Raw genomic sequence first — 27,909 nt, 5'->3', positions numbered from 1 at the left:
ATAATACAAGGTCTAAATGTTTCCTCTGAATAATTCATTCTGCAGCAGTCATGCATAACATCTGTCTTTTCGTGCCCAGAAGAGTCTGCAGCGCTCTTTGTGGCATCATGAAAAGGGCAAAAAAGCAGGACGGCACAATCTTAGAGAAACAAAAGGAAAGCCAGCGGTGACTGCCAGTGTCTGTGCAGTTTCCTGTTTGCCCAGCTGAGGGTTGAATTGATGAATCAGGCCGCGTTAACCAAAGACATGAACTCTCAGCATCCGTACGGAGTGGCAGAGCCTCTGTAGTGGAGATGCTGTCACATTGATGTCTCTGGCCTAGTCACTGTCTACTCACAGGCTGCAGGGAGGCCTATTTTTAGAGCGGTCTCTCTTCTCTCTGCTTCTGCATCGCTCCCCTCTTTCTTTTCCTCCTTCTCTCCCTCTAATGGGTTGTTATTTCTGGAGCCGTGAAGCTATTATCTCCGTTGCATCTTTGTGCCGCAAATCACACCGAGACAAACTTTTCCAAAGGTGGCCCGGCTTTGTGGATTCATTAGCGAGGCCTCTTTTCGTCCTGATGCATCTCCTTGAGGAATCATTTTAGCCGCAACCAACTCGGAAAGCGTGACAGAAGTGTATCCAAACTTTATTAGATTTCCCCCCAGAAAGATGGTGTGGGTGATGTGTGGGTTTGGGTATCTGTGTGGCTTCAGACTTGAGTGTTGGATGTGATTCAACCTGCGGGCTCATTTATCCCTTCCTCACTACACGTTGCACTCATTATTAACCCCGTTTGTCGTGTCAACTCAGTATTTTTTCATTTTTGCCTGGACGAGACAACTGGGCTGCTTTGAAAGCAGCCAGATGATTCTTCTATAAATCACTCAAGGTCACATGACACAGGGATATATGTAAATTGACCTTGTCATGATGCGCACACACCCTCCTGGCGGTTTTCATGGGTGCCAAGTTTGTTTTTGCCTCATTTTTGGGGCCATCTCCTGTCAGCCATGTTTATTTATGGTCTGTGCTTTTGGCCCTTAACAGTAAAACTATCCATGACAGCCACATGGTTAGAAGACAAGACATATGGGCCAATGGAGTTTAAATGCCTCGTTGCACTCAGAGTAAAGCTAAGAAAGCAAAGAAAAAACAACCAAATCAATTCTGATTGATCAATTAAATTGAAAAAAATCTCCCAGTGGTGCTCCCTAACTTCGAAGTGTCTGTTTAGCAGCTCTGCTAAGCTATCTTAACTTGATGCTTGTTCATCACATTGTTATAATTTTCATTTCATTTTGTTGCATGAAATCAACATTCATACAGAATTAATTACAGTTTTACTTTTCCCAACGTGCGTCATCTTCGCAAATACTTAAAAGAACGTAAACGAGATGAAACCGGTTTTCTGTCAACTCACAGTGAACACGAGCTAATGCTAACAAGAAATTCGATCCAGAGGCAGCTCACCTTTGTGTGGCATAATTATGGCTTGACGATCGCCTTGTGCCTTGTCATCTTGGCCTCCCCTCAGGGAAATAACGCTGCATCTGATGAGCGTAATCAGACAGTTACAGTATACATAGAAGGAAAGCAGAGTTTTCCACATTAAACATCGCACATGTGCATTTCTGATGTTTGCTACGCACACAGTATAATCTGTGCCGTATTTTATTTCCAGTCATTTGTTTCATTTGCTAGATTGTATAAAGCCATTGTATTAAATCCTTTATTAGCTGGTTGTGGTATTGCGCTCTGGTGCCGCCAACGTTTACTAATATTGATGACACCAGTGTCCCTGAAAGTGTAGCAGGCCGCCTTGTGCAGAATCTTAATATCTTCTGTGTGCTTTGAGCTTTCATTTTTTTACAGGATGCAATAGGTGTCTGTGCAGTGCAGCAAGGAGCCAGGCTGACAGTGGTGCACTCGCAGCCCTAGCAACAGGAACGGGATTGGCGGATGTGGAGAGGGAGCCACTCAGCCATTGGTTGTCGAGGAGGACCACTTAAAGCCCAGAATTTCATCTCATGAAAAGGTTCAGTGCAGCAGCAAGCTGCAGCAAGAGGCTGCAGTCTGGGGGTGGGGTGTGTGTGTGTGTGTGTGTGTGTGTGTGTGTGTGTGTGTGTGTGTGTGTGTGTGTGTGTGCGTGTGTGTGTGCAAGAGTTTGGTACTTCAGTGTCAATCAGCGTCAGTGTTTTGGTGTGCAATGCACTGATTTTAAAAATGAGATGTTGCGCCTTAAATTTAAGGATAAATTTGTGCGTTCCTTCTTATCGGCAGGATTTCATGACTGCTCTCTTGTGTTGTGATCATCTGTGTCCTTTTCCATTTTTGTTTCATCAGAGTTCCAGTTTAATCATCTATGTGGAAATAGTGACCTTGGACCTTTTAAAAGCAGTGTGAGGTGACATTTCTACAGTTAATACACACCCCTTCCTTCTCTCACCCACATGATCCTTGTATTTCTATCATTGTGGGGACTTTCATAGACATATTACCCAGTTCCATCCCTGTACCATCCCAACTAGCACCCTAACCCTGAACACACACGTAACCTTACCCCTCAAACAGGCTTCTGAAGTTGTGAGGACCAGCCAAAATGTCCTCACTTCCCAAACATGTCTTCACTTTGCTCGTAGGATGGGTATTTTGGTATTCAGTACGTATAAAAGAACACATACGCGTGCGCACACACACACACACACACAAAACATGCTTGCATACATACCCAACATTCAAATATGGACCCAAACACACGCTCACACCTCTGATATGAACCACCGGAGCCACTTAAGGTCAAATTATCTTGTTTCCAGGAATATTTAGTGATCAGTGATGGTTTTCCAGAATGACAAAAGGATGAATTATATTGAAATATGAGCCACTAAGGAGAGAAATCAAAATGAAGAATAACAGCAAAAAACAAATAACTTTAATGGGTAACCAATGGCAACATAAAAAAAATCCTCAGTTTGTGACCTCGCCCTCTTCTAATTTTTCTTTTCTGCGATCAGATTTTTCCTCATTTACTGTCTGCATTTGTGTAACAGGAACATTTTTTTTGCTTTTAAAAAAAACAACATAAAAAACTCAAACCACTGAAAAAATAAAGCACAATTTAAAAAAAAAAAAAAGACAATGTATGTTTTCTTGGCAATGGGTGAAAAGTTCCTGATTTTTTTTTTTTTCTTAAACACAAAATTCGACACACAGAGCATAAAAGTGAATTGTACAACTTGACACCTTTGCAATATTTATTAACCGTGTGAGCAGTTGTGCAGATTTCAGGGTTTCATGCTGTATGTCTGGTGAGACGGTGGACTTTTACACATACGTCAGAAATAAACTAAAGCAGCTGTGACACACTGCACGAGCTGGTGGAGGCTGACTCATGACGGTGACATAATTGGCTCGCATGAAGGAGGCTGTCTGACCGACCTTAAGGCTTTCGGTTGCTCTCTGAAGCCATCGCCGTGGAGACTAGGAACAAACCCCCCCAGAATGCATCTGCTTGATTATAGTCATGTTAGTAGCAGCATCAGGTTAAATCTGTTCAGCAGCTTTCTGAGGTCTCGAGTGGATCTAAATGCCCCCCCATCACTATCTGTAGGTTAAACGGCGTTCCTTTCAGACATGCTGGCAAATCAAATCAAATTTTGTTCAGCCAAAACAAAACTAGATCAAACACAGGCAAGAAAATAAAATACCGTACTCTGCATTGTTATTTTTATGAAATAATTCACCGTAAAACAGAATTTTCTAATGGGTGACAATACAACAATACACTGGACCACCACGGAAATGGTGCATGTATAATTTAGTCATATTCTTTTTTTTTATTATTATCATTACTATTATCATAGCTATTATTTCGCTTCTTGTGCAACTGCTACATTAATGACTCACATTCAAGATATTTCGTCACTCAGGAACAGCTAAAACGTATAAAAACAAACAGACGAGAAAAGTATAATGTCCCAAATGAAATATGGTCCATGTTTGTGGAGGCAAAACAGAAACATTGAGCCTGAAGAGTTCACCATTGTTAAAAACTGGATAGCATGACAGAAAACGGTACTTAAATACTGTTCGGAGAACAAAATATATTTAAAAAAAAAATCATACTTCAATGTGACAAACACCAGTTGCTAAGATTAAGTGATCACTGGTGAGGTGTGTTGTTTTTTTTATTTTATTATTCATTCGTGTTGTTTTTTTTTTTCCATTAACAACTTAAATACACATAATGCATGTCACTATAGCAACGCCCATTACAGGTCAATTTTTACGATCACCATTTTGGTATAGCAAATCAAAAAACCATAACAAAACAAAATAAATTAGAAATCAGAAATCAACAGCAGACAAAGCCTGTTTTTCTCAATCATATGAATACTTAACACCCACAGTATAAGTTAATAAAGTCAAGCTACTGTATATAAATACATCACCAGCATGCACAATATTGAATAATCGATATTATTGTTGTCATCATCTTACACTGAAGAAACAGTATAGTAGGCAAGTGCATTTAATAAAACAAACACAGAAGTAAACCACAAACTCTGAAGCTGCTTTTATTTTTATTTTTTTGTCTTTTTTTTTTCTACACCCCCCTTAAAGTTGTTAAGTCTTGACCTTATTTAATCTTCACCTCCCACAAAAAAAGAGAAAATCTACGGTTCCAGTGATGAAGCAGCTTAATCTGCGGCTCCGAACCAAAGGGGATTCATTTTACCATCCTGTCCTCATTTCAATCATTACTCAAGTTGTTTTAAAACCTTTTAAACTTGTTTTTTCTTTTCTTCTCGATGTGCGTTGGGTCAGCGTCGCCGCCGCACGTGTCAATTTAACACTAATGGCTTCCGGTGGGGGGGGGGACTTTTTCTCAACTGGAACCATTGTAAATTACTTTTGTGAGGCATTCCCATTCAAGCATTTTCTCTCTCGAGTGACTCAAATGCAATTCTATCACGCAAACAAACGGAAAAACGAACCCAAAAAACAACTAAGCAGCTTATCTTGACAGACCAAGATCAGTTCCTACGCCAGTGTGAGGCCGCCATTTCAATGCAACACCAACCACTTCAGGCTGATTGACTGACAGATCAGTGGTTTTGGCAAATATCAAAGAGAAAATCAAGAAGACGGAGGCCCCTTTCAACTGTATATATATTTCTATATATATTTAAACTAAGATTTAACCTCCACTCTCACCTCTCTTTTGATTCTTTTCGTTTAACACATGGAAAAATAAAGAACTGCTGCTGCGGTAGTATCATCGGCAAAAGCGGCTGCCAAAGTCCACCGGCCCTTCATATAATTTTTTAAATTTTGTGTCGACGAGCGCGTTTCTCTTTAATTGTTGCCCTCCCCGCCCTCGTCGTCCTGCTGGTCACTTGTCCACAGTGTCAAGTTGTCTCGGAGCAGCTGCATGATGAGAGTGGAGTCTTTGTAGGAGTCCTCGTTGAGGGTGTCGAGCTCGGCGATGGCGTCGTCGAAGGCGGTCTTGGCCAGATGACAGGCCTGCTCCGGGGCGTTCTGGATCTCGTAGTAAAAGACAGAGTAGTTGAGAGCCAGGCCCAGACGGATGGGGTGGGTGGGCTGCATGTGCTCCTTGCTGATCTCGTGGGCCTCGTTGTAGGCCTTTTCCGACGACTCCACCACCGTAGCCCTCTTCTCGCCCGTGGCGACCTCGGCCAGGTACCGGTAGTAGTCGCCCTTCATCTTCAGGTAGAAGACCTTGCTCTCGTGTTGCGTGTCGCTGCAGTTCTTGATCAGGAAGTTGTCCAGGAGGTTGAGCACGTCTTGGCACACGGCCTCCAGCTCCTTCTCGATCTTCTCTCGGTAGGCTCTGACCATCTCGATCTTCTTCTCATTGCCGTCGGCGGAGGTCTTCTGCTCAATGCTGGAGATCACCCTCCAAGAGGAGCGGCGGGCCCCCACCACGTTCTTGTAGGCCACGGACAGGAGGTTCCTCTCCTCGTTAGACAGTGCTTCGTTCAGCTCTGTTACCTGGAAGAAGGAAGAAAAGATCTGCTTGTTCGGTGCTTCAGAAAAAAAAAAACGTGATCGACGGCGTCGCAATAGAAGAAATGTACATGAAATCTCACAGTGAAATTCACTCCCGTCGTTCCTCCTGTTGTAATGAAAATCATTTCAAGCACAGACCTGCCGCCATCTGGTGTTAGCAGCTTGATTAGCACATATGAAGTTGGTTTTTGAAAACTTTTTTATGACCTTATATTGTTTATTGAATGGAGGGGGCGTGGCTTATCCACTTACAGTGGCCTAACACCAGAGGGCAACACAAGTAATGAGGCCTCACTTTTGGGGCGGTTGTCGCATCCTTCATTCACTAATTCACTTTCCAAAACTAGACATAAAGGTCGCTCATGTTGATCACGTTCTCATTAAAAAGATCACACCAAAAAAATGCCTTCAAAGGCTCCAGCAGATTTTCCCTCATCGTATATGCTTCCCAGTTTCTGAGTCAATTTATTAATTTAGTGCACCAGTAACTCCAGCTGCCATGTTGAGGGCCAGCGCGTGTTACTGGGAGCAATATCCCAGATAGACAGCGTCTGTGGGGGGGTGAGGGTGGGGGGGGCTGGGGAAGCAAAGGAAGGGCTGGAGATTACTGAAATGTTCCCACGAGGACTGCGAGGCAGCTGCACTGTAAGCAAAAACCGTCCCCCGCACAGGCGGTTCACGTGTCCCAGTGACCTTCTCTCTGGCTGAAAGTGACCTTTTTACCTGTCTAAAATGCCAGGCGGTGACATCACTCCTGGCTAACAGGAGTAAATCAAAAATCCTCACTGCTCGGAATTGTGCCGGTTTCGGGTTTGTTTTAAAGACCGGACGACAGAGATCTCCAGGAACTTAATTAAATATGTACGTCAGATATGTGCAGTTTAGGTTCTAAGTGCCCTTTAGACTCTTTAGACTCTTCCTCTTTATGTCTGTACTTTGGTGGCTGACATCTTCCAATGAGTGGTGAGTGTCTGACCCAAACTAAGACTATGTTATTTGAATAGAAAACAGCAACTCTCCAAAGGTTTTGTTTTTAGAAACCATGACAACTCCCAAAATGTTGTGTACAGAGCATTCTGCCATGGTAAGTTTTCACCAAGGATACAATGGGAAGGGATTCCCTTCGACGAGAGAGTGAGAGAACCCACCCCTGCAAAAAAAAAAAAAAAAAAAAAAAACGGGCAAGGTTTGGACTGCACTGACACGGCAGATTGTTTAAAGGGAACGGAATCCCTCCCTGCACATGCATCATCCCACCTCCTGCAACCAGATACCCCTCCACCACAAACCATCCCTGGGAGGGGGGCTCTCGCTGCCACCATCCCCACCCTCAAAGAGGAGAACATGCGACATAATGTTCCTTCCTTTTAAAGCACAAATGGGGATTTTGAACTGAGCTAGGCCCTCTTGGAGGCTCTTGGTTGTCGAATGTGCTGGCATGACACAGCAGTTTTTTTTTAAAGGCACAAGCCAGTTCCCAGAATTCTTAAAGTTGGGGGGGGGAAAGGGGGTGGGGGAGAAGACAATAGCTCTGTCCTGTCCACCGTCCTGGAGGAGCCCGGCTCCTAAGGGGAAGGCCACCCCTGACAGTCTCTGCAAGGACCCCATACCCTGGGCCACTAGCCTAAAATGGCTTCAAAATTCTGCTGATTATGAGGAGGGTGGGTGACTGAATCCAGCACACGTTGTGACCCAGAGAGGCGAAAACAAAGCCCAGGAACAAATCTGATCATACGGACTACAGCTGCAATACGACAAGGAATATTCTAGAGAGATTCTGCTGCCTCCTACATTTGATTAAAGGGAAGAGCAGGTCTGGGGGTTTCATTGTGGAGCATACTTGTCAGGCATTCGGGGTATGTAAGTGCTCTGCGCAGCTGTAAAAATAGACCTTTACCTTATTAAATAGCATAAATATATAAATTCGATTCATGTGGAAAGCTGTGGGATGTGGAGAGGGTGGGGAGCAGCACCAAGGCTTTCTCCAATAGCCTCACACGGATCGCAGCATTGGGTTGCTTTCTTTTCTTTTAAATCGACATCCTGGATTTTGAGAGGTGCAAAAGAGGAAGAAAACAGAAAATGCCAAAAGAGGAGGATAGGAAACGTGAGTGTGGAGCAGAGATAGCGGTTCAAGAGCATCCCATTGTAATGTCCCTTCACTGAACGGCGCGGCCGACAGAAAGGCACCGCCCAAGGAGTAGACGGTTCGGAACGGATTCTGAGAGGGGGGAAAAAGCAACCGAACAGCCGATTGAGAGTCGATAAGACCACACTGATGGGTGATTTGATCATTTCTGTGGTGCCTGACAGTGGAGAAGCGTTTGATTAACGCGCGGTGACGCCTTAAAGCGCGATGCGCCTTTACGCAGAGAAAACAAAGCAACGTTCATTGGCATGATCACCACAATTGATTACCTCTTTTTATAAAGTGTACTTACCGATTTCATTGCAGCGGCCATATCATCATATCTCTCAGCCTGTTCAGCCAGCCTGGCTTTCTGCACCAGCTGCTCGCGGTCGACCATTTTTTTGACTGATATTTGGCTGCTTGTTGAGCGGCTCTGGTTTTTGGGGATGAGGCGACTGATATTTTAAATCGCAATGCAGTGAAATCCTACACGAACCTAGTGCCGCAGCTGTTCCCTGCTATCTATCTGTTCCTCCGCGCAGACGGGGCACCCTCTCCTCTGTTCCCTCCCTCTCTTCCCTCACCCCTCCTCCGCCTTACACACTCTCCCAGGGCTTCGTCATCGCTCAGAAAGGTGGGAGTCTGTGCCAATGATGTAACACTCCATACAAGGGAACCAGAGGGATGGGGGATAGGCGCAGAGAAGATGGATGGATGGGTGGCTGGAGGGGGGAAAGCTGTGTGGGTAATGTAGTTCTGCAAACCTCTCAATCTGAAGGGAAGAGGGACATTGTCTGATTTATCAGGTTATGAAGCTGTGCTTTATAATGGCAGGGCCGGAGTGGTGAGTTTAGGGCCAGAGTCTAAACATGCAAGGCCTCAGAAAACGCACTGGCCAGAAAGTCTTCTACAACATTGTTTAGATTTCAGATAACATTCTTGAATCTAATCAAGAGTCATGGTGAGAGTCTAGGTCTAGTATGTGCACTACAAAGGGCTCGACGTAAGGAACCACCCTCAGGCAGTGATGGCCCTTGTATGTTAAGTAGATTTAGCATTAAACTGCTGTTAGCCGCTCCACATTTCCTGTTTAACAGTTGTCCTTGATTTTTAAAAGGGATTTAGCTGCTCAGTGCACCGATTACCGGTATTACAGTGGCCAAACATCAGTGGTTAAGTGACAAGTGAAATTTACTGGAGCTAGTGGTGGTAGAGTGGGACAAGCGTTCAGTCACAATACATATGCTATTAGTTTGTAATGGTTTTTATTGAGACCAATTAAATGATAACAAAATTAAATGGGGATATGAAGTCTCAAAGGTGTAACAATGGTGCAGAGGTAGCCTGTGAAGGCAACATGCATGCGATTTTACGCTCCCCCTAGATTGGATGAACCCATAATATAGTGTTTATGCTAGTGTGGGTTTAATTTTACTGAAGATGAGTGAATGAAACTGTCTGGGTCCATTTTGAGGCCTTTGGTGGAATCTAAAGTGAAACAGCGCCCTCTCTCGGAATCATATCAAATAGCAGCAGGGTCACTGTCATTTGCTGCTGTGTCACGCAATCAATTAACGTGATAACGCTTCACACAAAAGCACATGTGAAATGACAGCATCTGTAGATGAGGGTCAAAGGTCAAGGTCTATAACAACATGTTCTTTAACCCACCTCCCCCCTCCTCCTCCTCCTCCTGATTATGTCATATTTGTAGAATACAGGGAGAGATTGTTACCATGGTTCACATTTGTTCAGACACGTTCATGAATGTCCCCTTTATGATTACACACTTTAAAGGGAGGTTGACTGAATTTCAAGCTCATTAGTTGGACTGAAAATGGGTTATATGCGAGTGCTGGCGTAGCTCTGCGCCTGGTCTGCATAATCAAGTGTCTCTTACAGATGGACTCATTACTCGCATCACTCAAAATAATGACTTAATCACTTTACTTTAGCTCATGAGCTGCCTTTGGACCGTAATCATCCACTTCCTGTTTTCCTTCCACTGCAGCTATTTTACATGCAACACACTGTCTTAAACTTTATCCTGGCACAATTTGTTCACCTTTACCTCTCACTTTGTTTGTGTCATTGTTTATGTTAAGCATTTGTTGGATTTTATTAATTGCACGAGCTCATATTGGTGTCAACATTGCCCTCTTCTGGTCAGAAATGGAAATGAATGCACTTAAACGACCATTCATAGAGGGTGGCCTACATCATGTTCTGCAGAGGAAATGTATTCGTAAAAATGTCTGCCACGAATGTGGAGTTTAATAGAAATCAGCACTGCTGTAAATAAGAAGCTTGACTGTTTTGTAGCGTTGGCTACAAGTATGAAACTTAAATTCAACAAAGTACATGCATCACATGGTTATACATTACATGTGTTAAGAGATTTAAACATATCCAGTTTACAAATGCCAGGAATTGTATACATGTACATTTCTGATAAATGAAACAAAGTAATTTAATTTATATGTTCCTATTTTTTGTAAAACTAAAGCATGAAGATTCAAGTTTCCACTCTGCCACAGAATTGTGGAAATTATTTTATTGTTGTGCAGGAGAACATTGTCCCTGTCTGACCTGGGATGAGAGACAAATTGATGACTTTCATTGCTCAAATTAGGTCAGGGTGGCCTGAATCAGGCCTGATATATCTCCTTTTCCAATCTAGAAAAGGGGTTTTAGTAGCAATAAAAGACAAATCTCAAGATACTCAGACAACAAACATGACTCCTAAACCACATCTCATAAACCGATTTAAAGAACTTACTGATATTCAACACCAGGAAATTCAACCCGTTTATTATGTGCTGCCAGTTGGAACATTTATTTTGCCACATTTTATCTAAAATCTAACTTTAATCTAACTTTTTAAATGCATTCTGGTTTCACAGTGCAGCAGGCAGCGGAGTGAACTGAACAATCTCTTCACTTGCTTCAAAGAGGATTACTGTTCCTCCTGCTTAGCTTAGTTTTCTCAAATTAGGATAAGGGTAAGGCGAGGTCTGCTGTCTACAGCAGCCATCTGTCTGCGGACAGTCGAGCGCTCGGGCCGCTCTAAATGGAGACCAGTCTGGAGCTGGACGTTTTGATTTTCCCAGATGAAGTGAGGGTCACTTCCCCGGTGGATCTCCTAGAATGGGAACTTGAGACGGCCAGCCAGTTGTCCAGACCCGCGGTTCGACTCTTTGTGGCCCTTTACCCGTACAACCCGGCTGCCATGTCTCCCAACTATGACACAGCTGCAGAGGAGCTGCCTTTTGTGCCAGGCCAGATTATTAAGGTGACGACTGTTTTATAACTTTCGCAGGTAGAATATTTCTGTGACTGACATCGGTGAGCTGTATTTCCTGTCCCCATTTTTTTTTTTGCTTGTGCTCTGAAGGTGTGCCTGTAGTCTTCAGTTTCCTCTTTCCGTCCCCAACCAAGTTCAGATAATCTCTCTGCAGCAGAAAACAAAAAGAAATGATTTTGTTTTCATCTAAAACCCATAATCAAGTCACCAATCGAGCTGCCTCTGCATTGGTTAGGTGATCGGAGACAAAGACTCAGATGGTTTCTATCACGGTGAGTCTGGTGGACTCTCTGGTTATGTGCCAAGCAACATGGTGGCGGAAATCCCCGTGGACGACGACTACCTGAAGCATCTTCTCATGCAACAGGGTTTCCTGCCTGTGGACCACACAGGTAACAAGATTTATTATCTACAGCACGCTGTGTTCTAATACATGAGCAGAGACTGTTCAGGATGCTGATTGAGTCCATAGAAGGCTCATTAAATCACCTCAAACTGTGAAAAGCTGCTCTGAGACTTCATACTTGAGATATATTCCAGAGTCCCTTCATCTTTAGAACCCAATTCTCTATTCTACCCTAAAGTTTTGTGAGTTCAGAGAGCAATTTTGTTATAGGCATGTCCTTAACACCGGATAACACCAGTGATGCAGGCAGCATCCCGGATGTGGCAATTGTGCGTAGAATGGTGGCCTTATTTGACTATGATCCATGGGAAAGTTCACCCAATGTGGACAGCGATGTAAGTCAAAACCACGATTTAGCGTTAATCTTTTATTTCAACTCAGTAAATTGTGTTTTTTCTCTCTTTGTCTCCTTTAACAGGCTGAGCTGGGCTTCCGTTCAGGAGACATTATATATGTGTTGGGAGATATGGACCAAGATGGGTTTTATTATGTGAGCGTCAGAGCAATGATTTTACAGTGAATTTGTGATGCTTGTGTACATATTAAGCATTCATTTTGATGTAATTACAGGGAGATCTGTGCGGACGTCGGGGTTTGGTCCCCTCAAACTTTCTGCAGCCGCTGCCGTGGGACTAGAAGAAAATGCACTAAACACTTGCTGCCAATGTCAACTTCAATTTTTTAGAAAACATTTTAAAAAAATGATAAAATTAACCTTTTAAAAAGTTTATGTTTAGGCATAGCTTCCGCTTGAGATCTGCACTAAAGATAACGTTTCTGGTGCTACAATAGATTAAAAAATTAACAACTAAATAATAAAATGCACATACATGTACTTTTAAAATAAAACATCTATAATTATCATTTCTAACAAGTATTTATAATATATTTATAGTATTTTGAATATATTTTAGCCTTAAAAGGGCACTCTTACAGTTTTTCTTGGATCAATAGAATGTCCAAACAGTATTTGCCTTATATCTTATTTATATATTTTATAAATTAAAGTTTCCTTTGTAATGGACAGTTTTCTGCAGTACTTTGTATGTAAAAATAATAATTTAAAAAATCACCACAGAGACTTTGTATATAATTTATTATTGTAATCTTTTATTCAAGAGCTGCAAAGCGAGAATAAACAGTTGAATCCAACCAACGTCGACTGTTCTCTTCCACGTCTCCGTGCAGCTGCTGAATTACAAGCTTATTCAAAAGTGTGTTTTTATTTCCACTGCTATCTGATTAAAGCATCAACTTTGAATAAATGTTCACCTTCCACAAAAGAACCATTAAAGCTTAAGGAAAATCTCCAAAAGAAATCTTCTTTGTAAGCCGACTGGGTTTCTCTGTAGCCAACAGTGCACTCATCCATAAAGTAGGAAACACTACACTGTGTAGAATAGTTTAGTAGTGCTTTCTACTTTATGGGTGACAGCACTGTACATCAGAAGGTTCTGGTTCATCTGTCTTGAGAGCTGAGGACATAATGTATCACCAACTGAGAGAAACATGTTCATCATCATCATCATTACCATCATCATCATCATCATCCACATTCACAATATCTGAATAAAGGTTGGAATTCTGTCGCAAGAACTCCTATATTACTAGTAATCATTAGAGAAATCATTAGAGAAAATCATTAGAGAAAAAGACAACGCAAGAGCAAATGCGCCGCGCTGGTAATTTCAAGGTGTGCGACGTTCCGTCTTACCAGAATTTGGACTCCGAAGAAGAAGGAAAGTCAAAGTGAACATGACCTTTTTATTAACCCTGCTGGAGCCACGTGATTAACACAGGAAGAGTTAAAACAGTCTCTCTCTCTTCCTCTCTCTCTCTTTCTCTCTTCCTCTCTCTTACACCCACCCACACACACACACACACTCACATTTCTATATTTCTGAGCAGTATTTCTAATAAAAGTTATCATATACCTTTCTTTTCTTGTCACATGGATACAGTTACCATCACTATTAAAACAAATGCTTTAAAAGTTTACTCGCATTTTAGGAAGTAGATACTTTACACACACACACACACGCACACACACACACACACACACACACACACACACACACACACACACACCATCATGCAGTTACACACCGCAAATGCAGGTGCAGCCATGTTGTTCCTCCTGACTCCCCTGACAACAACTGTAAGCTCATCCCTCCACCCACATATAATTACCTGCTTTTAAAACAGAAAACACTCTAATTGTTACTGATTGCTGGAATAATGATGTGTAGGAGCCCCATTTCTCCCCAAAAGCAGCGTTCCTCACAGTGCAGTTTTTAACCACTGCTGCATCCCAGCTTCGCGGGCTGTTTGGCCGACCAAGGCCAGCTCACAGATGTCAGGCCTTAAATGTTTGTTCCAACAAATGGCGCCATTTCCAACTTTAGCGAAACCTCTGGGTAGATTACAGGAAGGCGCCACCGTCAGTCCTTTTTCTAAGAAGTCCTTTATGTGTGTGGGTCTTGGGCTGTGGGTGGGGGATGGTGGTGCAACCGTGCAACATGCTTGCAACAACAGAAACTTTGCAAATTGACGCGGGCCTGTGTCCTCTGTTGCCATGTCAACCCAAACCTCAGAGTCACACCGCGTAAATTAAGAGGAAGTGGGGGATGGGATGTGGCATGCACAGACCCACTGAAGATGTCCTGTGAGTTAAAGGCGGAAGGGTGGAGGCAGACAGACGCGCTGAAACTTCAATAGTTCATGAACGCGGGATTTTCGTTAACATGATCTGACCCTAAAGTGCATATTCAAACACTTAAAGGTGTGATATTTAATGAATGACTCAGCCTTTCTCTTATCCAAGAAGACCAGTCCACTGCTGCCGGCCGGCATGACTGTGCATCCCACACGTGTCATGCTCACTCAGCACTGTTGTACTAGACGGTGTGGTTGCATCAGGCTTCTATTCCTGTACAACGCTGGATTATTTCCTCAGTGATCTCCTTGGCTACTTAAAGTGATATAGATAGAGCCAGTGTGCCAGGAACAAGCGTGCTATCTAATGGCTGTGGGTATTATCCACCCTGCTCATCACTGAGGGATAATTAAATAATGTTTTACTTTTGACATTTGATCACCTGCAGGGACTTGAACTGTTACTGTGCAATGTGGATGCAAAGACACACAGTGTCGATTATCTACCTTATAATTCGAGAACGTTTCTCTTTAAGACAAACACCAAATCTGCAGGCCTCAAATGGAGCCCAGAAAAGAGAAATTCAACTTCCTGATCGCTTGTTTCGTGCTGCCGCTTAGTGGATTGTGACAGAAAGAAACCCACTTGTTCTGCAGGGGCGGGGGGATGAAACTGACATTTTCGTGCACCTCCGGTCTTTGCAAGTCCGGCGTGAGTGGGAAGTAACAAATAAGAATAAATACTCTTGCTTTAATAAAGGTTAATTATGCGACCACAGTCCACAGTAAAGCCCCGCGGGAGTTCAGAAAATAACATTAACAACATTAACAACACCGTGCATGGATCGTATATTATGTATGAATTACTTTAATTCCAGTAAGCGTGACCCAGCGTAACCCATGCAGATGTGTGCGTTTCGTTTAAATGATTAACCTCCATGAAACAGGAAGGAAGCACAATAATGTGTCGTATCAGAAGAGATAGCATAGCTACTGTACATCATCCTCATGTGTTTTGCTACTGCTTCAAACATGAACATCTGTGGTGTTTATATATGGAAAACTATCAATCATTCAATCAATCAGACATTTAAGTTACATCTACATCTTATTTACACATCACAATACTCTTAGGGGGCAACAGTGTCCAACCACATGCGATTGATCAAACAGTCTGCAGGGAGAATGCGCTGCAGAGCACGGAGGTGAGGAGCACCACAGAGCTGAGCACGGCGACCTGGCCTCCAGAGTAATACACCTGCCGTCCATTTAAGGGCAACACCGGCCTGTACGTCTCCACCATCCGTTGGCCACTGGCAAACTGAAGCTGCGAGAACGCAACGAGCTGAGGGGGAAACCCAGGAAACAGTCATCACAGGAGTTGGTTATTTTGATTTCTTCGGGTAATAACTGCATTTCGTTGCCTTGTACTTGTGACATGTGTAATGACAATAAAGTTGAATCTAATCTAATCTAATCTAACAACATATCATCTTTTGGAAAACACATTTTTTTCTGATACTCAGAACTTTAATGAGATACACTGATATTCTTTTGTATTTTTTTATATATATGTGTGAAAGTTATTTCATTGATATATTCTTCTGACAGTCCAACCTATCATAAATACCTGCTCTCTGCTGAGTGGAATAGGATATTCAAACAGACTCCAGACAACAGCCTCAGCACAGTTGGGCGTAGTGAGGGAGCCATCGTAGCGGAAGTACTTGGTCATGTTCTTCTGAGGAGGGGTAAACATCTCCAGGGTCACACCCTTTAGTGTTGTGCTGTTTGCTGACATAATAAAATAAAATAATGAAAAATTGAAGAAATAAAATATTAACACGGCGGGACAATTAAGCGCTCTGCTGGGAGATACATTGTTGACCACTGAGCAGGTTCAAGGTGCAGCATCATTCTAGTTGATTTGCAGATTCCATGGACATGTATTTATGACACTTTTATCTCCCAGCAATTGCACTTCATTCTGACCCTAAACGCGGTTTATTGTTTCCGATAGAGCGGAAAAACACTTACTGGGTTGGGTGATGTTTTTCAGAGCGTTTATGAAGGGAACAAATTTCGCATTAGCAGACCTGGACTCCTAAAACAAATAAATAAAAATAATGTGTCGCTACTATTGAATCATCTCTCAAGTTTAATATTTAAAATGTGTCAATTTGGTACATTTCTTACTCAATAGCTGTCTTTATTCGCTATATTTTTTATCTTAAACTGAAACTGATTTGTAAAATTGGATTTCTGAAGGTTAAAGGAAGTAAAATCACCTGGAAGAAGAATCCCAGCACTGCCACTCCTGTGCGGTCCTTTAAAGCCTCAGATATTGAGGGATATTTCTCTTTTATGTGGACGATGTGCATCTAAACAGCACGCAAAATGGTTCAAACCCATGTGAATAACATGCTGTTGTTACAGACGCGCTCTTGAGCTTTTCATACCTCCATGGGGTATCGTTCTCCGTCTATGGTGTGTTCAGAACCCGGGCCTCCGTCTGTGCCCCAGTGCAGGTGGAGCTGAAGCGCCTTGTATGTTGCAGGAAGATTCCCCCCTTTCACTTTTATACTGGTGGGCAAATTCAACTGAACTAGGGAACAACAAAGCTAGAATCTCAAAATAGATTCAAAGAAATCCATCCATAAAAGATAGGTTGCAATCCATAGAAGATGTACCGGTGTGTCCGTTGTTTAGGAGCAGACCATCGAAGACGTTCTGATAGCCGGTCAGCTGAAAAGGTGTGAGCCGCCCGTCTGGTAACACTGTCCTGGTTACAACGTTGACTGGAGACTGTGATCTCCCACTGCACTGCGCTGACACTCTTCCCCACTGTGCTGGACCTGTTTTAAAAAAGTCATCAAAAAAGTATCAATAATCCATTTTGTTGCCTTCCTTTTTCTGTTTTTAAGACATTAGGGCCTACCTCTGCAAGTGTCATTGCAAGACACTTGGGGCTGGTAGCACCAACCTAAAATGCAAGGACACCTTTAATCTCTAATACAGATATAGGTAATTTTCTGCAATAGAGTGAAGAATGGATCCGATTAAATTAATTTAAAAAAAATGATATACCTTCCCCAGAGACCACCGTGACAGCTAATGCAGACAAAACCACAAGTAGAAACTGCATTTTCAGTGTGGATCTGCCGAGACCGTCGCAATTCCAAATCCTAAACAGCCTGTTATAAGACGTAACGACCCACCTTCACCCACCTTCAACATCAATCCCGCCCACAACACATTACTTTATGACTTCTGTCAGCATATCTGAGCACTGATACTCACTAGATAATGGCTATGGTCTTATTAACAGAGTTTGAACTAAAAACAAAGACTTCAAAGAGACCCTTGTGGGGTCATGCTAAGGTTCACCCTGCAGGTACTGACTATTGAAAGGTTCCTCTACATTTCTGTAGGTACATCAAATAAAATGTATGTATACACACTAAGATAAGAGTTAAAGGTTAAAGGCTATTTTCGTGATAACAATGTCATTGACAACAAATGCTGATGGATGTGTGGTAGAAATGCTACTTATATGCAGTTTATTGCCAACAATTCATTTGTCAGACTCCTTAAAAGCAAACAAGCTCTACAGTTTAGGAAAAACACAGCTTGTGCAAAGATGAACCAAAGGATGTCACCATATGCTATGTGATGCTGAGTAAATTTGCATTTTGTTTGCTGACTACTGAGTTGATAGGCACGATTAAATCATCTTTGACCTTTGAGAAAGATCGATTTTATTTTTATCTGCGGGTCGGTGGCGATGATGAGAATGTTGGAAAAACGAATCAGTGGTAAATGTCATGGGAATAATTTGTAATTATTTCAGAATATTTAGCCATATATTTCCCACCTGCAGTTCTTAGCCCATGTTCGAGTTCCATGTTCTTTGTTATTTTTACATTTTAGATGGAACTCGAACATGGGAGAGAGCAGAAAACACAAAATACATGAAAGTGACGTCAAAGTTTGCAGTCAGGGTCTGCGGAAGGGGCGCGGCAGTTACATCACGTGACAGGAAATACAGCGCAAACTCAGCGAACCTGCCCATGTTCTGAGGCGTAAAAGTTTTGGACTTCGACGTGAGTTTCATGTTTCATGTCTGACCAAGATGGACCGATGGCGCGGCAGAGTGGCTCTGGTGACCGGAGCCTCGGTCGGCATCGGAGCGGCTATCGCCAAAGAGCTGGTCCGGTCCGGTCTGAAGGTGGTGGGCTGTGCCCGAGAGGTTGACAAAATCCAGGTTGGTGCGCAAATGCTGGATTAATGTCAGACAACAGTTACAAAAAGCAGTTTCAAAAGCAAGAGTCGTTGTAAAGATATTGGTTTATTTTATTATTCAATTCAATATCCAAACAAACGCAAATGCTGCTTTTAGGTTAACAGACTAAATTGTGGGTTTCTTTTATTGCTGTGCATAATGCAAAACCATTAATATGGCCAAAAAAGCTGCATAATTATGTAATATAGAAGTTACCCAGGTTGTATTTTATTGGCCATGCAACAAAAACACGTGCGTCCCATTTCTTATCAACATGTTATATCACTGGAGTTTCTGTCTACGTTCCCCTCCACAGTAGACAAAAAAATGCACAATCCTAAATCCTAATCTGAAAACAAATGTTGCATGTGATGGTGCAGGGCCATAATTATGAGATTTATATTATATTTATGTGTTTTAGTTTGTTAGTCTGTCTAATATGTGTCCCCCTTTTGTGCTCCTGTCCTGTAAATGTCTCTGGTTTTACAATAATTACAGGTGTGTTTGTCAAAGATGACATGGTCATTGATCGGCCTATAACATATATATCAAGGATATTTACAGCACTCATAAACAAAAGCTTTCTATATTATTTATCTGTGATAACGCCTGTAATTATTGATGTAGTCAATGGAATGTGTTACTTAATAACTGTTATTTAAGCTATTAATTAAGAGTTATTAAGTAATAGTTATTACTTATTTTTATATTGTGGTTTAATAAATAAATATGACTTACTCCACAACTGTTGGAGTTGTATAATATCTAGTATATCATGTTCAGAAATTCCCAGTTTCACGTGTGTGACTCAAAGGCAAGACTGTAGTTGGAGGAGGATGCAGAATTAAACCCAGAACCGGAAGTGAAATATGATCAAAAATTTATAATCACACGTGAATAAAAGAATGTCCAAAAGTTTTAATGGAATATGTCACCTGATGTCACTGTCTATTAGTAAAGGTAATTTACAGCAGTCTCTCTTAAAATCAAAATAAAGAAATTAAAACTATTTTTGACTACATGGAAGATGACATTAAGCATGAATGAACACTCGAGTCTTATTTAAAGCTATCCAAAAGTTTGCTTTACATGTGTTTTTCCCTAGAAACTGTCCACTGAGTGCCAACACCAGGGCCACAGTGGTGTTCTGATCCCGTTCAAATGTGACCTGAGCAACGAGGAGGAGATTCTGGCCATGTTCGCTGCCATCAAAGCCGAATACGGTGGTGTAGACGTGTGCATCAACAACGCCGGTTTGGCTCATTCGGAGCCGCTGCTAAATGGCAAAACCAGCGGCTGGAAGAACATGTTTGACGTAAGAGGTTTGGATTCATGACTTAGTGCTGGATGGTAGAAAATACAAGCTTTGTGCCGTGTTCTGCAGGTAAACGTTCTTGCGTTGTGTGTATGTACACGTGAGGCGTATCAGTCCATGAAGGAAAGAAAGGTCGACGACGGCCACATCATACATATAAACAGGTGACGCAATAGTCTGAACTCAGACGCAACTGGTCAAATAATCAATCAATCAATCAATCATCAATGCTGCGTTCAAAGACCAAACTTGTCAAGTATCAATGATTGACACACATTAAACCACATAGCTTAACCTGGTTAATCTTCACCACCACTCATACTCTCTTATCTGTTTCAGCATGAGTGGACATCGGGTTGTTCCCGTCGCTGACACACATTTCTACAGCGCCACCAAGTACGCTGTGACGGCCCTGACGGAGGGCCTGAGGCAGGAGCTGCGGGAAGCAAACACCCTCATCCGAGTCACTGTACGCGTTTATGCTGGATGGGCTTTTAGTCTGTGTTTTGCTAGCGATTTTTAGCCAACTGTGCAAGTCCTTAAACCACTCAAAGAGGCCATCAACACTTGTATTCAGTTAAATGTTCAAGGAGCTAGAATGTGATCCTAAATCAATCTCAATCTTTATTTACTCGGCGTCTTTTACAATCAAAATTGTTTCTAGGCGCTTTACAGACTCCCAGGGCCTAAATCCAAACAAGCAAGAGTGGCAAAAACTCCCCTTTAACAGAAAGAAACCTTGAGCAGGACCAGGCTCATGTAGGGGGACCCCCCTGCTGATGGCCGGCTGGGCAAAGGTTTCTGTAGTTACTTGCTGGTTTCACACTGAATACATATCAGCAGTAGAACCTCCCCTCCAAAATAGCAGCTTTTTTGGTGAGACACCAGGTTTCAGGATTATGTAATTCTAATTGATTCTGGTTTTTCTTTAGGGTATTTCTCCTGGTCTAGTGGAAACAGAATTTGCACTGAGACAGTACAGTCACGACCCTGACAAAGCTGCTGCTCTGAGCACTCAATTTAAGGTGACGTTATCAATATAGTACCCTTCATGCAACTTCTATTCTATATGTTCAAGCACAAACTGTACATATTGTCTGCATCTTTTACAGAATTTGCAAGCCATCGATGTCGCCAATGCTGTCATATACGTTCTCAGTTCCCCACCGCATGTGCAGGTATACAGATTCTGCAAACACAAGTGTTTTTGTTTGGCTCCAAACTTTGCTCTCACAGATAATCTAATCGTTTCTCTGCCTTCAGATTGGTGACATTCAGATGCGGCCTGTGGAGCAGGTGTCATAGTGATGCACCATGGGAGTTATGGTCAATACAACAGCTCATCCGAGACACTACAACATAGATTTGTGATAGTGCTTTTAAACATTTCATGAACTGAAAGAATTCACAAAAAAGCTAATTTATTTCACGTAATTTGCTTCTAATTATTTTACAAATATAGACCGGTTGACAGGCAAAAAGAGACCAAATACGTTGGTTATTGACAGATATAAAAAGCAGCATTTGTTAGCAGTTGCTGACCTTGCTCTGACCTACCTGACCATTCACTATTTGTTCTGTTTATCATTCTTTTGATCATGTTTACAACAGGGTTATTGTCACAAACTATCATAATCTGTGAAAATATAATAAATCTCAGTTACGTGTCTCAGCAGCAGCCAATACTGTGTGGTCTATGCTTCTAATGGTGTCGGTTCTTAATGATATAGATGTTGTGGTGGAAGTTATTGTCACTGATATACTCTTATATTATTGATAGATTTTGGAAAAAGAGAAAAAATGGACGTTTTATTGCAGGACTACCTCCTGGTAGGTATTATTAAACAACGTATTTTAAATTAAGAGTTTGCCTGCATATCTTACATGCAAATCAGTCACTGCAGGCTTTGGCCACCAGGGGTCACCATAGCGTCATAGCGGTCCTCCTTAATATGAAACTTGAGCTTTTCTAAAAAGATTATAACACAAATGCATACGTTCAGACCTTGTTCGGACGTTTAAAAAAGGTAAAATATTAAAAACATTTTCACTTTTAAAACGTAGATTTTGATGTGTATTTCATTGATCTTTTATTTGTTACACGTTCTCTGACTAAAAAAAAAAATTTTCTGTTATTCCAGAAAATTGCTCATCCTCATCCATCAACTGTAGTCCAGCCAATTTAACCCCTGCAGGGTTGCTTCTCCAAATCAATAAACCATTTCACGTGTTGGAAAAAACAATTGATTATTGGATGCTTCTCTAACAAGATGCCACACTCCTCCCGCTGGTGCACACCTCCACCACAGACGAGACCCTTGTTTTGTGTTTTTCTCCCTGAACTGTGTAATTTATTCAGTACTCTGCTTCCAAAGCAGTTATACAGTTTGGTCAATGCCCTCATCAACACCCAAAGGTGGGAGAAACAAGTCAGCAGCCGTTTGAAAAATGTTCCAATGGTTTTTGTAAAGTAATTTTTTAATTCTGGGTGTTTTATTTTATATCCACTGCACCTCTCACATTCAAACCAGCCATTAACTGCAACAGGAAGAGCACTGAGATATTAAATGTATTCTAATATGAACTTTCTATGGTAGAAATAGGATCTGTAATGCCTCCATGACAAAGGTTAAACAATATTTTCCAGCTCCTGAGAGTGTGATGCTGATAAAACCAGCAAGAAGCCATGTTGGTGGAAAATTCCATCTCGGTTTTCTCACTGTGAGAAATGCTCACAGATCTGCCCGAGTTACTCATTCTGCCATTTTGCCCTGAATACTTGGGTGTTTTCCAAGATCTTCAGAAAGTTAAAACAGAAAGGCTGTGTCATATCAAGTTCAGTGGAATAAAGATAATCATGAGATTTTAAATGTGAGCGAGCCAAAAAGCTTCTCATCTGCCAAAAAGCGGTGCTCATGTCTGATGGGCCGCTTAAGTGTGCATCACAGCCAGTCAAATTTATCCACATCAGCTCTTCTTACCCACCCATGTGAGAATCGCCTGACCTGGAGGATTTCAGCCTCTGCGTCAGGTGTTCCGCCCCAGACGGGAGGTGAAATTAGCCTAATGGGCAAAGTGAACACCTAATCTTTGTGAAGAATGTGACCTGTATTAAAACCACAATCGGGAGGGCCAAAGTTCCACTTAGCAGAAGATTTTCAGAACATAGGCCGTAGCTTATTTCTGTGCATGAGGGCGTGAAGAGGAGTTTATTTTCCTCCATTTGTATTAAAAGTGTGTGTATGTGGATTCAAAACCGGCCTATTTGTTTATCAGATAAAGTGATTCCATTTGGTGACACTGGACACGTTTATGATCATTTGGTAATTTTATTCCAATGTGTGCAGAATAAACACAATTCTCACACAATTTATTCGTGTGCCGAGCCACAAAAAGGTTATTTTAAATGTTTTTGAATCTCAAACACTTTCGTTGAGGAGCAGGTCCTACGCTAACTTTTCTTTTTTCTGTTGCGCTGCTGGGCTCACTGTTGCCTCATCGCCATTTTCCTCCTTTTCTTCCTGTTGAATTGCGCTTGAAGTCTGTTGACAGAGAGCTGAACGGGGCTCAGGACGGGGCTTGCAGAGGTGCTCGCGGTAATCTTGCCAGATCGCTGCAAATCTGGCTCTCTGGTGGCGGCGATGTCGGGAAACGTGGTCGTGAATGCTGCTGCTGTTTGCTCGGTTTGTTTGAAGACAGAAACTCCGTCAGTGGCAGCAGAGGGTCTGGTTCTCTTCCTCGATCTTCTCTGCCCTCTGATGGTGTGCCTGTGTCTGTTTTTGGTGACAGAAGGGGCCTTTGTGATGGTGGGTGAAAGCCGTTCAGTGTGAGCTTGCGTTTCCTCCGTGGGCACGCCGGGGGCAGCGACTCGCGCGCGGCTGTACTCGGAGGTCTGTGGGGGTGGAGAAATGAGACTGTCAAGAGTGTGAGAAGGTTTCTGACCTGCAGCAGACAGGATGGCCTTCCTCTGGCTGCTCCCCAGAGCCCTCGCTTTCAGCTTTTGTGTTTTCAGAACGCTGAAGGAGGTGTTCAAAGGCACATCTCGGACGACGGTCCTCCCGATGTTCCTGTCGGAGGGCTCAGTGGGCGCCTCCGTAAGAGGGATCGCTTTCAGATGCTCTGCTGGGTTGTTTTCCTTGGGAGCAGCCACAGTGGGAGAGGCAGAGCTGTCTTTTCTCCTTTTCTTCCTCCACTCTCTTTCTCCACTCTCCTTCGACCTGGTCCTTTTAACTTTAGGACTTACACTGGGCAACCCGGCATTGCTGGTGCCTGACTGGTTTTCAGCGTCCTCCCCAGCACTTAGTTGCTGGGGCTGTGACACCCTGGTTGTTGTCATGGGTGTTTGGGCAGCGACCTCAGTGACGTTCACTGGAATTTTTTGAGCAAAAGGAATGGTCCTCTTCCTCTCTTTTAGCCGTCTAATTTTCATCCTCTGTGGGGGACCAGTCGTGGTGCTGGAACGTGGGATTTCTGTCGGGGCCTCTGGTTTCATCTGGGATGCAGGAATTGATGTCATGGAAACAGTATCATGGATAATGACTGGTTCATCTTTCATAACTTCATTTAAGGGCTCCTCTTTTCTGACAGGCTCAATTTCAGTGTTCACGTGTTTTCTTGACAGGTCATGTCCGTGCGTCTCACTGATGAACGTGCTCAGACCTTTGACCTCTCCTTTGCCGCCAGAGGTTGAAGCTGCAGTTCCTTCATCTGCTTTACTACCGGCCTCTGCTTTCTGCTTCCTGCTCTTCCTCCACTTCCCTCTTCCCTTCTTCTTTTTGTCATTTTTCTTCTTTCCATTGTTCTTCCTCTTCTTCTTCTTCTTCTTCTCTGAGCTCTGCGTCTCACCTCTGTCCGAGCTGGTGGTGGAGCTCTGGGAGGTGGACACAGTGGCGAGGACCTTGATGAAATCCTCTGCGGCATTCACGACATTTGTGAGCGAAGGCTCTTCCGGGCCCGATATCTTGGACTGTGCCTTACTCGCGCTCTCTTCATTCTCCTCTTTTTGCGGATCTGTCTTTTTGGAGGTAGGCAACGGCAACTTATCGATGATGTCGATGCCCCCGTAGTCGTAGGGGACTGCCTTTTTAAGCACCGCAGTGGGAAACTTTTCATATCTTTTACACCTAAGAGAAATAGGAGGGGGGAAATATTTATGTTTCTTCTAAAAACGTAGTTTTTTTCTTTAGAGGGTAGAGGAAAGGCTGGTACTTACAGGCCATACCAGTGCCGCTCTGCACACTGCTCTTCATAGGCAAAATCAAAGCAAGGTACACCAATGACATTGAAGAACGCCTGACCGACAACCCTAGAAGACGTGTCATTGACTCTCCTCAGACAGGCTTTCAGGCTGCACAAAAGACAGAGCAGATTTCCTTTTTAAGATAAATACATAAATATTCACATTTATCACATCACAAAGACTGCAGCCATTGTTTTTGGTGTTTAAGTGATACCTACAGATCACCTGTGTAGACCCTTTTAGGCATGTTTCCTTAAAGAGTTCTATTAATTTAGTCAGTATCAAATAGTTTAAGAATATACTTCTATTGATCTATTGATATTTCATCAATATTGATGCCAGAATCGCCAAACACTATGTGTTTGTCACTCACTTCTCATCGCAGTCGCAGTGGCTGATGGAGTGCCATTTGAAATTGGTGTAGCCAAACCTTGAAGAGAAGGCGTGGATGACATGGGGGCAGTGGTCGTGGATCCGGCAGCAGCTGTCTGTCTCCGCAAATTCTCCTGCACGAGGAAAGTCATTGTATGTTTGACACGGATAACTGGTCAGCTTTATATTCTGCGTGCGTTAGGAAATGCAACGTTACCCAGTTGGTTATAATGATCTGCGGTGTTTCCAGCGCCGCACCAAAGGGTCCCAGGATAAGTGAAGCCTCTCTTTGACCTTTTAAAAACTTTCTCGGAGTGATCATTGTCATCTTCAATCATGTCACCTCGCTCTGTGTTCTCTTTGAATTCCCGGCACATCAGTTTGGCTTCACCCATGTGCGCAAAACGCGCGTCCATTTGCTGCGCGGCTTCCTGCACTTTCAGCCCTAACTTGCACTTGCGCATGAATGATTTTACTTGCATCTGGTTTACCAGAACCGAGCAGTTCACGACCTTCCCACTCGGACTCACAACCGATTGCACGATCTCGACTCCGTCCGATACCCGGTACAGGAAATTCCCCCCGTCGATTAGCATTTTTGCGCAAACGGTGCCGTTGAGCGAGGAGAACATTTCTTTGGTCTCCTTCTCGGCGTCCACTGCCCGGTTTGGGATGCCAGCTTTGACGAGATCTCTGTCAAGATAGGACAGAAAGACGAAGAAAATCGACCACATGACGGCGGTACTTTCAGCACCATGCGCAACGGAGACAGCTCCTTTCGGAATCCTCGCGCTCTGCGTGCGCCCTCCCACCTTTAAGGCGATGTTCCAGTGGTGTGATTATTAATACGACAACTGGAAATACTGGGAGGAGCTACCCACTTTAACCTCTATAATCTCCATCCGTTATGTGCCCAAGTGTTGCGGAGAATCTGACAGAGAGGGGAGGGTTAATCAGTGGGCGAGAGAGATAGACGAAGGGAGAGAGAGAGATAGAGGTGAACGGAGAGAGCGAGATAATTGCAGGGGGAAAAGCTAGAGGAATAGAGAGAGAATGATGGCAGGAGAGATAGAGAGAGAGAGAGAGATGACCGCCAGTTACCTCCCAGCCCCCATCTGCACAGAATAGTGGAGATTTACTTTGGGAAAACGCACGGAGGAGGTCTGAGCTCTCCCAGCTTCCCATGGCAACAGGCATGGGGTGACTCTGCCAACCTAGGAGATTGGAGATGCCACAAAACAGCCAGTGAAATGGCAATGACCTAAATCACAATGTAGGAACTCTTTCACTGTGGAATGTAGAGAAAGGTTGACAATGTCGCACGCAACCCACCCACTGAGGCGCCCCTGTGGCACCACTGAAGGGGGTCAATTCGGAATCAGAATCAGCTGTTTGATTCTTACATGCGATGATGGCAAATAGAGAAAATCATGACAAAAGGAAATGTTCTTAAATAATCATTATATATTATTAGAATCTTTTATTACACAAAGAATATTGTAAAAAGTGAATTATTGTTCTTTATTTGAGGTCATTCCTTTGGTGATTCATTTCATTCTGCATATACACATTTCTGTTGTGTATTCTTCTGTTTGTAACTATAGAATTGTGCTGATTCTAAGTATTACTTGCATGATATTTTGATTTAGTTAAAATGAAGGCGTTGAAGGTGTGAGGATCTTTATGGTACATTTCTGCCAGAGGGACATGTTTTAGTCTCCTCAACATAGATGAAAAGATGCAGAAATTAATTTGGTAAAAAGAATATTGGATCTTTGCTTGGTCAAAGGCATTCTGAGCCTGGACCTCCAGGATTGCGAGTTCACATGAACAACAAACTTCTGCATCTGAGAGCAGGCATCCCACAGAAAAAGCTCTTGTCAGGTTGGGTTATTAATCAGCCCAGTGTTTCGTCACATGGTTGGTATTAGAGGGAGTTTGAGAGGAGGAGATCCGGCCTGCTCAAAGCGCTGAAATCGGATTGTTGGAAGGCGGAGAAAAGTGATGTAAAATCAGCAGAGGAAACATTCGACAAACTGGAGTCGGGAGAAAAAATGTGACCACTGAAGAGGCTTTCAGAGGGGGAAAAAAGTGGGGGGAAACGACATTTATTCTCACCAGGAATGTCAAGACAGTTACCTCAGCACAGACTGAAAAAGAAACATGACACTAGCGAAATATTTACAAAAA

General features: G+C 42.9%; 5 protein-coding genes and 1 non-coding gene across 7 annotated transcripts; 2 read left to right on the top strand and 4 right to left on the bottom strand.

Moving 5' to 3' along the window:
- Nucleotides 1–2,892: 2,892 nt before the first annotated feature.
- Nucleotides 2,893–8,710, bottom strand: ywhag2 (3-monooxygenase/tryptophan 5-monooxygenase activation protein, gamma polypeptide 2). Its single transcript, XM_003968542.3, has 2 exons — nucleotides 8,457–8,710; nucleotides 2,893–5,997 (listed from the first exon to the last, which is right to left on the bottom strand). Exons 1-2 carry the CDS (start codon nucleotides 8,541–8,543, stop codon nucleotides 5,341–5,343), a joined length of 744 nt encoding a protein of 247 aa, XP_003968591.1. The 5' UTR covers nucleotides 8,544–8,710; the 3' UTR covers nucleotides 2,893–5,340.
- LOC105417076 (RIMS-binding protein 2) lies at nucleotides 7,640–13,207 on the top strand. 2 transcript variants are annotated; one of them, XM_029843765.1, is made up of 5 exons: nucleotides 7,640–8,122; nucleotides 11,686–11,842; nucleotides 12,067–12,191; nucleotides 12,275–12,346; nucleotides 12,427–13,207. In XM_029843765.1, the coding sequence occupies exons 1-5, from the start codon at nucleotides 7,964–7,966 to the stop codon at nucleotides 12,490–12,492; spliced, it is 579 nt and encodes a 192-aa protein (XP_029699625.1). In that variant the 5' UTR covers nucleotides 7,640–7,963; the 3' UTR covers nucleotides 12,493–13,207. The 2 variants fall into 2 exon arrangements, with proteins under 2 accessions (XP_029699625.1, XP_029699624.1); XM_029843764.1 differs by lacking the exon at nucleotides 7,640–8,122 and adding an exon at nucleotides 10,424–11,438.
- Nucleotides 13,208–13,211: 4 nt separating this feature from the next.
- mir142 (microRNA mir-142) lies at nucleotides 13,212–13,297 on the bottom strand. The gene has a single exon (NR_105286.1). It is a non-coding gene; the product is annotated as a microRNA mir-142 (primary transcript).
- Nucleotides 13,298–15,249: 1,952 nt separating this feature from the next.
- On the bottom strand, nucleotides 15,250–17,708 carry ca4b (carbonic anhydrase IV b). The gene is made up of 8 exons (XM_011608559.2): nucleotides 17,599–17,708; nucleotides 17,450–17,494; nucleotides 17,202–17,366; nucleotides 16,971–17,116; nucleotides 16,800–16,892; nucleotides 16,549–16,615; nucleotides 16,142–16,305; nucleotides 15,250–15,856 (listed from the first exon to the last, which is right to left on the bottom strand). Exons 1-8 carry the CDS (start codon nucleotides 17,654–17,656, stop codon nucleotides 15,677–15,679), a joined length of 918 nt encoding a protein of 305 aa, XP_011606861.1. The 5' UTR covers nucleotides 17,657–17,708; the 3' UTR covers nucleotides 15,250–15,676.
- An 824-nt stretch (nucleotides 17,709–18,532) lies between these two features.
- LOC101079674 (dehydrogenase/reductase SDR family member 11) lies at nucleotides 18,533–21,791 on the top strand. Its single transcript, XM_003968541.3, has 7 exons — nucleotides 18,533–18,775; nucleotides 19,899–20,108; nucleotides 20,178–20,272; nucleotides 20,448–20,577; nucleotides 21,041–21,133; nucleotides 21,221–21,286; nucleotides 21,372–21,791. The coding sequence occupies exons 1-7, from the start codon at nucleotides 18,644–18,646 to the stop codon at nucleotides 21,411–21,413; spliced, it is 768 nt and encodes a 255-aa protein (XP_003968590.1). The 5' UTR covers nucleotides 18,533–18,643; the 3' UTR covers nucleotides 21,414–21,791.
- Nucleotides 21,792–23,427: 1,636 nt separating this feature from the next.
- Nucleotides 23,428–26,642, bottom strand: proca1 (protein interacting with cyclin A1). The gene is made up of 4 exons (XM_029844427.1): nucleotides 25,937–26,642; nucleotides 25,721–25,853; nucleotides 25,321–25,455; nucleotides 23,428–25,231 (listed from the first exon to the last, which is right to left on the bottom strand). Exons 1-4 carry the CDS (start codon nucleotides 26,451–26,453, stop codon nucleotides 23,593–23,595), a joined length of 2,424 nt encoding a protein of 807 aa, XP_029700287.1. The 5' UTR covers nucleotides 26,454–26,642; the 3' UTR covers nucleotides 23,428–23,592.
- Between the last annotated feature and the right edge of the window lie 1,267 nt (nucleotides 26,643–27,909).

This window comes from Takifugu rubripes, chromosome 11 (assembly GCF_901000725.2).
Source record: "Takifugu rubripes chromosome 11, fTakRub1.2, whole genome shotgun sequence".
Taxonomy (NCBI): domain Eukaryota; kingdom Metazoa; phylum Chordata; class Actinopteri; order Tetraodontiformes; family Tetraodontidae; genus Takifugu; species Takifugu rubripes.
This window is presented reverse-complemented; position numbering and strand designations above follow the sequence as displayed.